This window comes from Bos taurus, chromosome 10, assembly GCF_002263795.3.
Source record: "Bos taurus isolate L1 Dominette 01449 registration number 42190680 breed Hereford chromosome 10, ARS-UCD2.0, whole genome shotgun sequence".
Classification (NCBI taxonomy): Eukaryota; Metazoa; Chordata; class Mammalia; order Artiodactyla; family Bovidae; genus Bos; species Bos taurus.
The window spans coordinates 101477236-101493679 of record NC_037337.1 but is presented as its reverse complement, the minus strand read 5'-3'; the positions used below and the strand labels follow the sequence as shown (position 1 = coordinate 101493679).

Here is a 16444-nt window from a genome sequence, read left to right as displayed (position 1 = left end):
TGGGAAACTTCACTCTTTTCTCATTAGAGCTTCAAAGGGTTGGATGAGTCCCACCTACCTGGAGTGTAACCTGCCAACTCAAAGTCTCCTTAGAGGCTAATCATACCTAAAAATTAACCCTCCCAGCAACACCTAGACTGGTGTCTGACCAAACAGATAGGCACCATAGTCTAGCCAAGGTGGTACAAAGAATTAGCCATCGCACAAATAATAATATTCATTTTTATACTCCCAGAACCTAGGGTGGTGCCTAGGAATTAAGGACTAAGAAATAAGACTCCGGGAATAAGAAAATAATGTGAGAAATAAGGGTGGAAGCAGAGGTTGCAGTAGCTCGTGAGAGACTGCTATTAAGTAGCTAGCCATATTCCGTGGGCAGCGTGGGAGGTGGGAGTCTTCTAATAGTGTTAATGAGGGGAATGGGTGATGTAGTCTGTCTTGAAGGCAGCAGGGAGACTGAGGTGTAGTGTGCAGAATCGTGATGGAGCTGGGGCAAGAAGGGCGAGGCCATGAAGAAAGCAGTGTCCTGGGGGTGGAGAGATCACAGCAGTAGGGGGACAGGTGGGAATGGAGCAGAGGGCCTGGAGAGAGAGAAAAGAGGCAGAGGATTAGGAAGAGAGAGAGAAGAGGCAGAGGATTAGGAAGAGAGAGAGAAGAGGCAGAGGATGAGGAAGAGAGAGAGAAGAGGCAGAGGATGAGGAAGAGAGAGAGAAGAGGCAGAGGATGAGGAAGAGAGAGAGAAGAGGCAGAGGATTAGGAAGAGAGAGAGAAGAGGCAGAGGATTAGGAAGAGAGAGAAGAGGCAGAGGATGAGGAAGAGAGAGAGAAGAGGCAGAGGATGAGGAAGAGAGAGAGAAGAGGCAGAGGATGAGGAAGAGAGAGAGAAGAGGCAGAGGATGAGGAAGAGAGAGAGAAGAGGCAGAGGATGAGGAAGAGAGAGAGAAGAGGCAGAGGATGAGGAAGAGAGAGAGAAGAGGCAGAGGATTAGGAAGAGAGAGAAGAGGCAGAGGGTGACTCCCTTGTTGGAGAGCCAGCACTGAAATTTCACGTAGTTTCCTGGTCTCCTTACTGCTGAACTTCCTGAATACTTTTTTATTTTTTAGAAAGAATATTAAGACCTTTTATCTATTTATTTTGGCATGCAGGGTCTTCGTTGCCGTGTGCGGGCCTCTCAGTTGCGGGGAGGAGGGGCTTCTCTCTGGCTGGGGAGCGTGGCCTCCGGGCATGTGGAGCTCAGTAGTTGCTGCGCCCCGTGGCGGGTGGGATCTTACTTCCCGGGCCAGGGATTGAGCCCATGTTCCCTGCATTGCCAGGCAGGTTCTTAACCACTGGCCACCAGACAAGTCCCTGAACTTACTGACCACTTTAGAGAGAGCTTTAGAAAGATGTTAACAAAACTCTGAAAACCAAATATCCTATTCTTTTTTAAACAAGAAAAATTTATTTCAACAACTCTACATCTATACATATAATTTCTTACTCTGCGATGACAACTGTTAGGCTTCTCCATGGCCTCTTTCGGTCTCAGCCATATCTAATCACAGGGTTTTGTATAATTGTAGTTATGTTGTATATATCGTTTCATATTCTACTGCGAGAGAATACTAATTTATAGCTACGTGGCACCACATACATTATTTAACAACAGAAAGGCTTTATGGTAAATTGATCAGCCGTAGTTTACTGAACTGTTTTCTTTTTGTGGGACACTTGGATTTCCTACTGGGTTTTTGCCATTATAAAAAATGACGGTATAAGTGATTTTATACCTAAAGCATTTTTCAACACCTATATTGCAATATAATTGACATGTAATAAAGTGCACATAATTAAAGCATACAGCTTAGTAGTTTTTGAGATGTATATCGAATGAAATATCACTACAGCCAAGATAATTAAGATACTCATCACCATCAAATGTTTCCTGGAATGCTTTGGCAATCCCAGCCTCCCACTCCTTCTCACCTTCCTGCTGCTTCTTTACAGGAAATCACTGAAGTGTTCTCTGACACTGCAGATTCGTTCCCATTGTTAGAATATTATATAAATGGAATCACTCAATATGTACTCTTTTTTTGACCTGGCTTCTTTGACTCAGCCTAATTACTTTGAGATTTATCCATGTCATCAGCAGTTCATCCCCTTTTAATCCTGAGGAGTATTTCATTTATTGATGTGCAAGAGTTGGCTTATCCAGTTGGGTTTTCCGGTTTTGGAGGTCGCAGACAAAGCCGCTATGCCATTCGGGTACAAGTCTTCGCACGTGTGCTTTTCCCCTGGGTCAGCACCTAGGAGTAGAATGGCTAGATTACATGGTAGGTGTGTGTTTAATGTTTTAAGAAAGTGCCAAACCTTGCAAAGCATTTTCATTCCCGCCAGCGGTGAATGAGAATTCCAGTTGCTCTGCGTCTTCATCGGGAGGTGGTCTTTGTAAACTGCGCCCCTCTTTCAGGCACGCGGCGGTCATTTCACTGTGGTTTCCACTCATGTTTCCTGGTGACCAGGGACACTGAAAATCTTTTCATGAGTTTATTTTACATCTGTGTGTCTTCTCTTCTCACACTTATCTATGTGGCTACACCGGGTCTTTGTTGTGGCAGGAGGGATCTTTAGATGTGGCCTCTGGGTTCCAGTTCCCTGACCAGGGCTCCGGCGGGGCCCCTACATTGGGAACATGGAGTCTCAGCCACTGGACTCCCAGGGAGGTCCCTGTGTCTTTAGTTCAAGCCTTTTGCCCATCTTTTATTATGCTGGTTGCCTTCTTATTACTGAGTTCTGAGAATTCTTTATGTGTTGCTGTATCAGGTTAGTTATCAAGTAGGTACTCAATGAAAGTATATTAAGAAAAGATATATTTTGCCCTTGTTATAAGGGAAATCTGTTTTCAAAACAAAAATATTAATTACTGTCATTGAAAAGGACTGCTATTGTTATCCTGGAATATGTTTTACATGGTAAATATTCTTGAATTATTTTATTTCCGCAATTTTTAGTAGCTTCCTTTGCGTTTGTCAGGCTATATAAGCATGACTTCCATAATTAGTGATATTCCTTTCCTATTAATTCTACTACCTGTTTTTCCTGCCTTTTCACCACGGCAAGACCCTCTAATAGTTTATTAAATAATGTGTGTGATGAAGAGTACCTTTGTTTTGATTGCTTTTAGGAAACATGCCACTAATATCTATATATCCACTAAGAACAATATTATTAAGGCTTTTGTCTAGTTTTCACAAATCCAAAGTCAAGCATGTATGTTATATTTTATAAATTCTTCTTGAAGTCTTCTAATATACTGAGTGTCAGCAAAGTATATGACGAGAAAGTTAATATTATGAGAAGAATGTATTTTGTTTTTGGTTACTTTCCATTTTGCTTCGCAGATTTTTCATCCTTGGCTCTGAGCTCTGAGGAGGCTTTCGCGCTCACTCGTCTTGTGGCTCAGGCTCCTGTACCGCTCACCTTCTCCGCTGGCCTCGACGCTGTCTCTGATCTGCTCATTCGACTTTCCCCTTGGTCCTCACCACTTTTTACTCTTCCAGTTAGATGCTCTGTCAGATCGACCAAAACTCTAATCTCCAGGACGCTCCAGGAGCACTCACTCGCCTCTAATCATTCACTTCCTCACCAGTGCTCAAAACTCAAGATGTTCAAGCTGGTTTTAGAAAAGGCAGAGGAACCAGAGATCAAATTGCCAACATCCGCTGGATCATAGAAAAAGCAAGAGAGTTCCAGAAAAACATCTATTTCTGCTTTATTGACTATGCCAAAGCCTTTGACTGTATGGATCACAATAAACTGTGGAAAATTCTTCAAGAGATGGGAATACCAGACCACCTGATCTGCCTCTTGAGAAATCTGTATGCAGGTCAGGCAGCAACAGTTAGAACTGGACATGGAACAACAGACTGGTTCTAAATAGGAAAAGGAGTTCGTCAAGGCTGTATATTGTCACCCTGCTTATTTAACTTATATGCAGAGTACATCATGAGAAACGCTGGACTGGAAGAAACACAAACTGGAATCAAGATTGCCAGGAGAAATATCAATAACCTCAGATATGCAGATGATACCACCCTTATGGCAGAAAGTGAAGAGGAACTCAAAAGCCTCTTGATGAAAGTGAAAGTGGAGAGTGAAAAAGTTGACTTAAAGCTCAACATTCAGAAAACGAAGATCATGGCATCCAGTCCCACCACTCCATGGGAAATAGATGGGGAAACAGTGGAAACACTGTCAGACTTTATTTTTCTGGGCTCCAAAATCACTACAGATGGTGACCGCAGCCATGAAATTAAAAGACGCTTACTCCTTGGAAGGAAAGTTAAGACCAACCTAGATAGCATATTGAAAAGCAGAGACATGACTTTGCCAACAAAGGTTCGTCTAGTCAAGGCTATGGTTTTTCCAGTGGTCATGTATGGATGTGAAAGTTGGACTGAGAAGAAGGCTGAATGCTGAAGAATTGATGCTTTTGAACTGTGGTGTTGGAGAAGACTCTTGAGAATCCCTTGGACTGCAAGGAGATCCAACCAGTCCATTCTGAAGGAGATCAGCCCTGGGATTTCCTTGGAAGGAATGATGCTAAAGCTGAACCTCCAGTACTTTGGCCACCTCATGCGAAGAGTTGACTCACTGGAAAAGACTCTGATGCTGGGAGGGATTGGGGGCAGGAGGAGAAGGGGACGACAGAGGATGAGATGGCTGGATGGTATTACTGACTCGATGGACGTGAGTCTCGGTGAACTCCAGGAGTTCGTGATGGACAGGGAGGCCTGGCGTGCTGTGATTCATGGGGTCGCAAAGAGTCAGACACGACTGAGCAACTGATCTGATCTGATGTAGCATTAATTAAAAAACATTTTATGATGGAATTCCTCTAATTTTGATGCCAGTGCTTCTCTTAAACTCAAATTTTGCTAAGGGCTCTTTTCTTAAGGACAACCTGGCATTTGTGAGAGAAAAACGTAATTAAGAACTTCAATGGAAAATTTTCAACTGTGCACTACGTAATTTTGAAGCACTAATATTTTGAAATGTTTTTGTGCTTTCTTTTCCCAGCCCCAAATTATTGGAATGTTCTCTGGAGCTCTGGGGAGGACACTCAGTGTGATGTCATGGTCTAGGGCATTCCAGGCCCAGGTCTTGCTCAGCCAGTAATTCTGCACGGCTGTGAACAGCTTGGCTGATTGCACAACAAAGGATCCTCATCCCAGAGTTTATCCCATGTCCACACATAAAGTGAGAGTCACCAAGGAGTTGGAAACAGGACTCCCAGAGCCTGGTTCCTGGTACTACACGCAGGGCATAGGGAGCTTTGAGCTGCTGGTGTTCTTTCTGTGTAAAATACAACCTCTCTTTCCTGGTGGCTCAGCAGTAAAGAAACGCCTACCAACGCAGGAGACATGGATTCTATCCCTGGGTCAGGAAGATCCCCTGGAGAAGGAAATGGCAAACTGCTCCAGTATTCTTGCTGGGAATTCCTGTGGACAGAGGAGCCTGGTGGGCTCCAGTCTATGGGGTCGCAAAAGTCCTACAGGACTTAGCCACTAAACAACGAAAGTACGAGCCACGTGGATTTCTGACAAAGGTGTTCCTGGTCGCAGAAAGCCCAGAATTACCATTAGCTGCGCGCAGGACTGTGCTCTGTATCAAGGGACTCGGGTTTCTGATCTGCTTTTGTTGCCAGCTGGATGTGTAAGTTTAGGAAAGCTGAATGGCGCTTCTGAGCCTCACTTTCCTCCTCCATGAAATGGAAAGAGTGAGCTGAGCGATTTCTACAGTCTCGGAAAGGAAAAGCATGCCTCCGTGCTCTTACTCTGGGCGGAGGGTGGAACCGGGATGCACCGCGGGCAGGTCAGGCCGGGTCTCCCCCGGGGCCCGGAGCATGCGGCGCGGACAGGGTCAGGTCTGAGTCCTCAGCGCAGCCCGGCTCGCCGGGCAGGCGTGCGTCGCCCCAGAGGCGAGAAGGCCAAGCGCCGAGTTCAGGCTCGCTTCCTCCCTGTGCCTAGGGTTTGACTCAAACTAAGAAAAGGTTCTGTTTTGTTTTCCTTCCCAGCTGGGAGCTGATTTCAGGAAGACTCCCGTCCGGGGATGTATTTGTTGTAGAGTGTCAAGTGCGCTGAACAGTCAGCCCACGCAGTCACAGAAGGAAAACCCGGAGGGACACGTGCCGGCCGCAGACTGCGGGCCGCCTCCGAGCACGCGGGTCCCTCCCCCAGTGCTGTCCCGAACATCGTTGCTTTCCTCCCTTTCTTGTGCACTCGTCACCTAAGCCCTCCAAGTGCTCATCAGTGTTTTTCCTTTGTTGGCCATCACTCACAGGATGATTGTATCAACCATGAATTTTCCCTTAGCTAATGATTGCGAGCAGTGGGAAGCTGGCAAAGTAGAGAAGAGGTGTTTGTGTGTGCACTGAGGGCTCTCGCGTGTGTGTGTCTGTGTGTGCACGCTGACGGCTCGGGCATTTGCGTGTGTGCATGTGTGTGTGTGTGTGTGTGTGTGCGCTGACAGTTTGGGCATTTGCGTGTGTGTGTGTGCGCGCGCTGAGGGCTCACATGTGTGTGTGTGTGCACATGTGTGTGTGCTCATGTCTCAGGCATTTGCGTGTGTGTGTGTGTGCACTGAGGGCTCAGGCGTGTGTGTGTGTGTGTGTGCTGATGGCTCAGGCATTTGTGTGTGTGTCTGTGTGTGTGTTCCCTGAGGGCTTGGGCATGTGTGTGTGTGTGCGCGCGCGTGCGCTGACGGCTCGGGCATTTGCGTGTGTGTGTGTGTGTGTGATTGGGGAAAGCGGTCTTGTGCATGTGTTTGGTGGGGGAAAAGATCTGATTGCAAAAGTAACAAATACTCCTTGTACAGTTATTTCCAAAATGGAAAAAGATAAGAAAAAGAGAATAGAAACCAACCACATTCCTAGCAAATCAGGAACAACTGTTGTTAATATTTTAGTATGTAGTCTTTTTTGTTGCTCTCCACATTTTTGTTAAAATAAATGAATTTTAGGTCCCACGCTTTTCAACCATTTTGCTGTTTTCAGTTTCTAAACAGCCCTGCCTGCCTGGGAAGTCGCTTCAGTCCTGTCCGACTCTTTATGGCCCCGTGGACTGTAGCCCGACAGGCTCCCCTGTCCGGGGGGTTTCCAGGCGGGAATACTGGAGTGGGCTGTCATGCCCGTCTTCTGGCCCAGGGAGCAGACCACGTCTGCTTGTCTCCTGTGCTGGCAGGGGGTTCTTTACCACTAGTGCTGCCTGGGAAGCCCCACAAATAGCCCCACGATCAGCGTATTTGTTCACACTGTGACTTCCTTCAGAGAGTTTGGGGAAGACCATACTGGAGAGTATGAACTTGGTTTTTTTCACTTTTAGGACTCCTGGCTCTTCTTACTAAATTGCCTCATTGAAAACGACACTGCCTCTTTCAGCATCCGCCCTCTGTGCTCTCACTGATGACTGAATGCTATTTATTTTTCAAATCTTTGATAAGCTAATAGATGAAAACAGTATCTCATTTTTGTGTTTCCCTGATTGCTAGTAATATTGAACGTTTTCACATGTTGATTAGCTCTTTCTATTCCCCCTTCTGTGAATTATCTATCCGTGTCATTTGACTATTTTCTCTTCTTTATGAGAATATTTACCCATTTCCATTTTTATCACAGCTATTTTCCCAGTGTGCTGTTTTCCTTTAATTTCTATAATGATTTTTTGATCCACAAAATTTTAAGTTTTCATGTATTCAAACTCGTGATCTTTTTCTTCACAATTTTTCCCAGTGTTTTTATACTGAGAAAGTTTCCTGCATGTAGAGACCAGGTTAATCTCCACTTCCATTTTCTCGGTTGGTTTGAATTTTCAGATTGTTTAGTGCTTTGGGATTTAGTTGTGTATTTAGCATGGGGTCATGATCTAAACATTTGTGCTTCTAATTTGCTTGCCAGTTTCCCCTTTATCATTGGTTATAATAGATATTCTCTGTTGATATAAAATGCCTCGATTATCACATTCTGTATTGAGTTCTTTTACATACTAGGGGATCTTTCCAGGCTGTGATCCTCTCTCTCCCCGCATTCTAACACCAGGAACACTCCCCCGACCACAGTTCTTCTGATATATTCTGAAACCTGGTATTTCTTGTTTTCACATTGTTCTTGGCTCTTCCTGCCTATTTATTTTCCAGATGAATGGTAGAATCATTTTTGTGGAGTTCCAAAAACCTCCCTTTGGGGTTTTGATAAAAATTGCATTCAATCTATAAATTAATTGGGAAGAATTTGGCATCTTTACAGTGTTTGTCTTCCCATCCAGAAATACACATATGGACATTTAAAAATATCCTTTTATATGTCTCAGTGGAATTTTGTCATTTTCTTTATATAAATTCAACACATTTTTTATTAAAGTATTTTAAGATAATTTTATATATGTGCTACCTTTTTAATGGAATCTTTTCCCCCTTTAGTTTAGATCCAGTGTTTTTAATATCACTTTTCCCCCAATGATTGCCAAGTACTGACAAGAATCTAAGGGAAAAATATATTTGTTTCTTTTCAAGCTTATACACTCAGAGATTTAGAAGTAGAACTGACTCTAAATGTAACATAAAACTGGAATCCTGAAAAGTCAGATTTATTTAAAAATCATGTAACTGATGGGACGTCCTTGGCAGTCCAGTGATTAGGACTCCATGCTCCCAATGCAGGGGACGTAGGTTCTATCCGTGGTTGAGGAACTAAGATCCCATATTCTGTGGGTGTGGCCAAAAAAATTACCATGTCACTTATTAGCGAAGGGCTTCCCTGGTGGCTCAGTGGTAAAGAATCTGCCTGCCAAGGCAGGAGACGAAGGTTTGATCCCTGGATCGGGAATCTCCCCTGGAGAAGGAAGCGGCAACCTCTCCAGTATTCTTGCCTGGGAGATCCCATGGACAGAGAAGACTGGCGGGCTACAGTCCACAGGGTCACAAAGAGTCGGACAGGACCTAGCAACTAAACAACAACGTATTAGAAAAGTAGCTAACAGATGAATACTCGCAAATTTCTATACTCTTTTCGCGGAGGACATCCAGAACTTAACCGTCCAAAGCCAAACTCGCGCTCTCCTCCCTCGTATTAATCTCCTACAACCACGGTAACCAATCACCCCAGCCGTAGTGACTTAGCACACGTTTGTCAGCGTTCTGTTCTGGAGGCCAGAAATCCAAAATGGGCCTCGCTGGGCAAAAATCAAGGTGTCAGCAGGACCACACTGCACCCAGAGGCTCTAGGGAAAGAGTCATTTCCAGCTTCTGCAGGCCACCTGCGTTCCTTGGCTCATGGTACCTTCCTCCATGTCCAAAGCCAGCAGCTTAGCATCTTCCAGTCTCTCTCTGACTCTTTACTGAGCCTCCTCCTTCCCTCTTCCACCTTTAAGGACCCTTGAGATTACATGGGGCCCACCTGGATAGTCTAGGAATAACCTCCCATTGTAAGGTCAATGACCTTAATTCTGTCTCTCAATACAACCCTCTCCCAGCTTTCCCATGGAACATAACTGCACATTTCAGGGATTCAGACATGGACATCTTTGGAGGGCCATTAGTCTGCCCACCTCAGCAATGATGCACTTTCAAAATGTTGATTTAAGCACATTAGCCCTCTCCCTGAAGCAGTTCAGCAACTTCCTATAGCCGTTTGGATTACAGCCAGAGTCCTTAAATGGCCCACCAGGCCCTGAGCGATCTCAGTCACCCTGCAGGATCACTGGGCTCCATGCTCATCCTGTGTACTCTGGCCACACAGCTTCGTCCAGTTCCTTGAATGTACTTGCTGTCTCTTGCCTCGAGACCCTTGCACATGCTGTCCTCTCTGCTGGACAGCTCTTCCCTGCCCTGTACCTCCCTGTTAACTCTTAACTCCGATCTCCACCCCATCCGCTTCCTCAGGTACCACTTCCCTGACCTCTGCACCCGGCTCCTCTATCCTGCCCTCTCATGGCACCTTCTGTCTCTCTCCTGAGGTGCTCAGCTTCCCTGGTGGCCCAGATGGTAAGGAATCTGCCTGCAATGCAGGAAACCTGGGTTCAATCCCTGGGTTGGGAAGATCCCCTGGAGGAGGGCATGGCAACCCACGCCAGTATTCTTGCCTGGAAAATTCCCATGAACAGGGGAGCCTGGCGGGCTGCAGTCCACGGAGGTCGCAAAGAGTCAGACATGACTGAGCGACTAAGCACAGCACACAGAGCACAAGACACTTAGCACACTGGTGGTTCCACTTTCTTGTTTAATTATTTAATTCCCTCCCTGTCTGGACTAAAAGCTGCAAGGGACTCTGTTTCTCTCTGGCTCACCCCTTCATCTTCAGCACCTAATGCTCCTGGTTCATAGTGGCTTTTAGGGTGTATCTGATGAATAAATAAATGAACTCAAGGATCTACTTTTTAATATACTTTTTAAAATTTTATTTTATTATGTATCTATTTTTGGCTGTGCTGGGTCTTGCTTGCTTTATGTGAGCTTTCTCTAGGCGCAGCGAGCAGGGACTACTCTCCAGTTGCGGAGCATGGGCTCCAGGGCACGCAGGCTTCAGGAGTTGCATCACGTGGGCCTGGCTGCTCCGTGGCACGTGGAATCTTCCCAAACCAGAGATTGAACCCCTGTCCCCTGCACTGGCAGGCAGATTCTCATCCACTGCACCACCAGGGAAGTCCTCAAGAATCTATTTCTAAGAGAAAGGGTTTTTAATGGATGTGTTCACTGGCACAAATATAAAAGCAGAAAGACCAGGGCATTTCCAAAGTCCAGCAGACATGCAAATTATTATAGATCCATTTGGTAATGCCACATGTACTCAGTTGCTCAGTGGTGTACCACTTCTCGTGCCTCCATGGACCGTACCTGCCAGACCCCTCTGTCCACAGAGTGTTCAGGCAAGAATACTGGAGTGGGTTGCCGTTTGCTACTCCAGAGGATGAAATCATATACAGCCATTAAAGTGGAAATAATCAAGACTATAATGATGGGGGGTAAATGTTTCTAGTACATTTAAATTAGCAGGATACAGAATTTCTTACCCTAATCAGAAAGCAAAGTGCCACAGTGATCACAGTAATTGCTTTAAGACTATTAGAGAGTGAGTGATACTGCTTTTCTCCCGTTTCCAAACTTTCCTATTCACATGTTCAATACCGCACTTGTTCCTTGGATGCCAGTGTGTGCCGAGTCAAATGTAATAAACTTTCCTATTCACATGTTCAATACGGCACTTGTTCCTTGGATGCCAGTGTGTGCCGAGTCAAATGTAATAAAAATGTGATAAAATGTAAAGACTGCAAGTTTACAGTCAAGTCAGGAGGAAAACTAATCATAATATAATGCAGAGGGCCTAACATTCATGCACTGTCACTGTGTTTGAAAAACATGGATTCCTTTACCACAGGAAACCATAGCACCATAGGCCAAGAAAATACTTTCAGATTAGGTTCATCATCATTATGGCATTACAATTTTTAATTTGGGGGGGGGGATTGTAGGAGTAGACCCATTTCATTTAGGCTTTGAAGATTTCCTTAATTGTCTTTCTAGTCCTTGAAAGTGAAAGTGAAAGTCGCTCAGTCGTATCCAACGCTTTGCCACCCCATGGACTACGGGGTGAAGTCCATGGAATTCTCCAGGCCAGAATACTGGAGTGGGTGGCCTTTCCCTTCTCCAGGGGATCTTCCCAACCCAGGGATTGAACCCAGGTCTCCTGCATTGCAGGTGGATTCTTTACTAACTGAGATATTCTTTACTAAGCCCCTTTTTCTAGTCCTTAATCACCACTTTCTAAGACATAGACTGTATACCCGGAAGGAAAACACCTGGGATCGTGATGAATTTTTCCTGGTCCCTTGGTTCAGGTACATAAAAAAGTTGTGTGCAGGTGGGCACAGGGACACCGCTGATGCCTGCCTAACGCAGACTTGTTCCCAAAAGTCAGTGCGTCCTCAGCCCCCAATTCTAGGAAACTGGAAAAAGTTTCCCCAACATAACTTCTCTTGGTTTCATCTTCTCGTGGCACTCAGAGGCACTCAGTGACTCTGCCTCTGTGCTGGAGCATAATGTAAATACTTAATTTGTTTAATAAATATCCTGAAATAGCCCCGTGGAGTTGTTACTAGAAGGGCACGAACCTTTTAACTCACTCCGCCAGCACCGATCAGCACTTAATGTCTTTAATGATCGTCGGGATCTTTTTTAGTGGCTGGAATACTCCATAATCAATGATGTGGCCCTGCCTGGAGGCAGGAGAGACTGGATAATGGGAGGAAAATGTCACACTGGATGGGGCCAGTAATTTGAATCCCTGAAATCTGTATTGCTGGGGCCATTTATGGGCGAGTCCAGTTTCTTCCCAAGGCTAGGAAGAGCCCCACCGCAACCACCACACACACACACACACACACACACACACACACACACTCCTAATGTGATTTACACATTACTGAAACCCCACCATGAGCCAGCTTGTGTTCTCAGCCTAAAACCTTTGAAGACTCTCCCTGGCCCTCCCACCCACTCTGAAAGGCAAATATCATGCCAGCTTCCGGCACTGTGGTCACCCCCTGGAGAGTGGATTGTCAGTCCTGGGCAGGTGGGGAGAGGTATAGCAGGACAAGAGGGTTGTGCACTTTGTGGGGCCTCATTAAGGCTGGGGGAAGAGGGGCATCCCTTCTTCTTCCCCCATCCTCATACTAACCTTGGGAGCTAGTCTTTCAGGGAAAGAAAGAAGTCCTGTCTGCTAGCAGGTTTCAGTGCTCAAGTGCTCTCTCTGCGCTTGGATTTGGGGGCCCCTTGATGTTAGCCTAGCATTTGATTGATTTGGCCATGTTCATTCTCTTTGCATTTCCCAATTTTCTAAACCTTTGCCATGTGCCCTCTGAACCTTCATCTCTTTTGGCTGAAATTCTCATAGGAAAAGCCCTCGTGTTCATTCCATTTGGTGTGCCTCTGCTGTTACAAGTGGCCTTTGAAGAACAGGGTTCTTCTGATAACCTGAGGGAATTGTTTCATTATGAAATGTTTCATTTTTTTAATGTTGCTTATTATTGTCCACAGACCCAGAGTTTTTACATGCTGAGAGTATGTTGTAAACAAAGCCATCAATAATTTATTATAATTATGCAGAAGTAAGGCCAGGTTTTCCATTGGCTCAGCGACACACATCACTGAAAAGTGGCCTGAGAAGTGAAATCTTATTTTTCCCAAATGGATTATTTAAAACTGGAGTGTGAACAGTTAAAAATCTTAATTTTTATAAATTCCTGTACTCTTCATTTAGTGAGAAAAATGACTTGATAGGATTTTCAAACAATGTTCCTATAACCAAGTTATTAATATATAGAATTAATCCCTTGGATTACTGGTGCGTCTCTGCTAACACAGGATGAGAGTATCTTTCAGGATTTGGCCATGCCACAGTCCCTGGGGTGACTGTCAGGTCCTGTTCACTCCTTTGAAATGCGAGGGCTTTTAATTAGAAGGAACAATGGATATTCTTTCTTTCTATATTATTATATTATTATCATTCTGTTGCCAGAACTCCCAGTGGCATCTAATTGCAAGGGAGGCTGGAAAATGTGGCTTAGCTATGTTCTCAGGAAGAAAAGGAAACAAGTTTTGTTGAACACATAGCAGACTCTGCCATGGAAACAGACTCCAGCCATCCCAAAGTGGATAAACAGAGGGTCAGTGATCCCAGCTCCTTTTCCTACCAATTTGTTTTATCCCCACCAACTTGAAATGCCTCTTTTGATCACTGCTGAATTCCCATGTATGTGTGTGTATGTATGTGTATCTGGATGCCATTCTCATTCATTAATTCCTGGGCCATAAGCACACTGAGGCTTTATATTTTGTTTTGATATCATTATTATTTTTTGGAAAAAAAATTCTCCTGGCATATTTCTTTATCCAGATAAACTTTAGATTCAATTTATCTGTCTTCCTTAAAAAAGGAAAGCACAAATAAGTAAACAAAAAATTCCACAGTCCCCCTAAATGTATTATGAAAGATATATTCCACTCAAAAACATCATACTACTGGGGGAAATAAGCATCACCTGACAGTTGGTGTTTTCTGACTCCGAGGAAGTATGCTTTTGAAAAAGCAAGCTTCCCTATCCGACAGGGGCTAACAGCATTATCAGCAGGGCATTTATAAATGGCTCGATGTTTAGAGTTCATATTTCATCTTCAACTCTATTTGTTGCATTAGCAAAATGAAGCTCATTAAGCTTTATTCTTTTAGCCCATCTCTCCAAGCATCTGAACCCACTAATACTCAGCTTTCTTGTCTGGAAGTATGTAATCTTTCCTACATCACACTTGAAAGTTCAGCTCATTCCTAAACCTCCAATCAAGGCTATGAACTTGTTGTTTTCAGAGAGGCCACATCTGTGCACAGAGCCGTTACGCCATCTGTTAAAGTGGTCAGAGTTCGTTTTATTGCCTCCTTTGTGGAAGGACTTGTACTGTAAAAGCATGTGTTATTGAAAACATAATTTTCCTCATCATTATGCTTTCTTTCTAGCCAGATCATAACCTGCTAGAAGTCTATGGAGCATAGTGTGAAAAGCTCTTCAGAAGAGCTGTTCTTAAGAGATTAAATGATTGCCATCTCTGGCCCACTTCTTTTATCTCATAATCAAGTTCACGATGATACTAGATATCTCAGCTGAAGTGATTATATATTTGAAATAGAAATGGCTTTCAGTCCATTCATGTTTCACACTGTTGAAGGCAGGATCATTTTTTTTCCTATTTTTATTTATATATGTTTATGGATCTTTACACCTGTCTGCAGGGTTGAAGACTCAAAACTACTTTTTAAAAGCTAAAAATGGCTGGTTGGGGGTTGGCTTGCCATTTTAGACTTTTGGTACAAATACAGTAGTAGTAGACTGAGATCCAGCGTAGATTGATCACAATGTAGAGCTGTATCAGCTTAGCAATCATAGCCCAGCCATTCGGCTTGACCAGCAAGAAGCCTGGAATTCACAGCAGCTGAGACACTTGCCCAGGGTCGCCCAGCCTCGCTGAGACAAAAGCTCACTCCTGGGCCTTTTCCGGTGGACCACACCGCTCCCTGCTGTATTGAGAGCAGGCCTCTTAGACAGATATGGCATGCGGGGGGAACAGAGGACCTAGTGACCCAAAAGTATAGGAACCAGATTTTTTTATTACTAGTTCAGAGAGACTCACTTGGGTTTTGTTCTTTATCCCTACAGCTCTCTGACATAAGCTATTTCCTGCCATCACAACTTCTCTTCCAGAGACGCAAACTGAGTAAAAAGATCAGGTCACTGTGTATTAGCGGTTCTGCTCAAGCACGTACGGAGAAGGGATATGAAACTCTGCCAGAAATGAGACTTTGGGCTACATGCTGACTGCATTTATCCACATGTGCACAAGTGGTCAATAATCAGACATTCTGAAAGTACATTCTTTCCTCCTTTTAAAATACCTCTAGCTTTAAATAAGACTCCTTGTTTTAAAAACCCAGTAAATAGGAAAAAGTGAGTCATTATTTATGGTTAATCACTTTTGCCAGCTGTGACTGCATTTCCCATCCATTTTTCTTTTTTTTTTTCCCTTGGACTGTAGAATCTATTCTGTCACTGTTTGGGAAAAAACCATATTGGTCACATCAATAGCTTCCTTCAGCACATAATCACAGCTAAGGCAGTGTAAACAAAGATTTTTGTTGGGATTGCAGTGAGAAAGTAACTTCTTTAGAATGCAGAATTATGGAGACTAATCCAGCATCTTCAGATAGCACCCAAAGGGAAAATCTGAGTTATTTCAGGGTTTCTTTCAGAATGGAATAATTATTTCAAAACTATTGAACTTATGAGTGTCTACTCTATGGCTACAAAGTTCCAGATATTGCAAAGTTCAGAAAAGATTTCAGGTGGGACACCAGACATGTCAGGATGCTTTTATTTGCACGTACCAGAAAATACTTTTTAGACTGCTTTTAACAACACAGGGAATTTATTGGATCATGTAACTAAGAGTTTTGAAACTGGGCATGCTTCAGGCCTGGTTGATTAGGCTCCAATTCACTCTGTAATTCTTCTGACTCTTCCCTTCACTGTATGTAGCACCACTTTCAGGCTGATAATTGACCATGAAAAGCAGAAGCATAAATTTTTAGATCAGTGACTCAGAGAACTGTTATGGAAGTTGTACTCTTGTGTCAGGAAAACGACTGCTGTAAGGTCCTGTCATCTCTGCATCCCAGCTGTCCAGTGAGACAGCTTCTTCTTAGCTGACAAACAAAATGCCCAGGCTTCATCATGATTGACCCAACTCTTTACCCAGAATCCACCTGCCAGTGTAGGAGACGCAAGAGATGTTCAATCCCTGGGTCAGGAAGATCCCCTGGAGTAAGAAATGGCAAGCCACTCCAGTATTCTTGCCTGGAGAATCCC

General features: G+C 44.2%; 1 protein-coding gene across 2 annotated transcripts in view; it reads left to right on the top strand.

The window, feature by feature from the left end:
- EFCAB11 (EF-hand calcium binding domain 11) overlaps positions 1-16444 on the top strand; it is a 169198-nt gene that overhangs the window by 141992 nt on the left and 10762 nt on the right. Inside the window, exon 6 of one of the 2 annotated variants that reach the window (XM_010809685.4) lies at positions 3383-15225. The exons of the other annotated variant lie outside the window; for it this stretch is intronic. Within the exon in view, the coding sequence (XP_010807987.3) occupies positions 3383-3410 (28 nt within the window). The 3' untranslated portion in view covers positions 3411-15225. Of the gene's footprint in view, positions 1-3382; positions 15226-16444 lie in introns of those variants that run through there. 2 annotated transcript variants of the gene reach the window in all.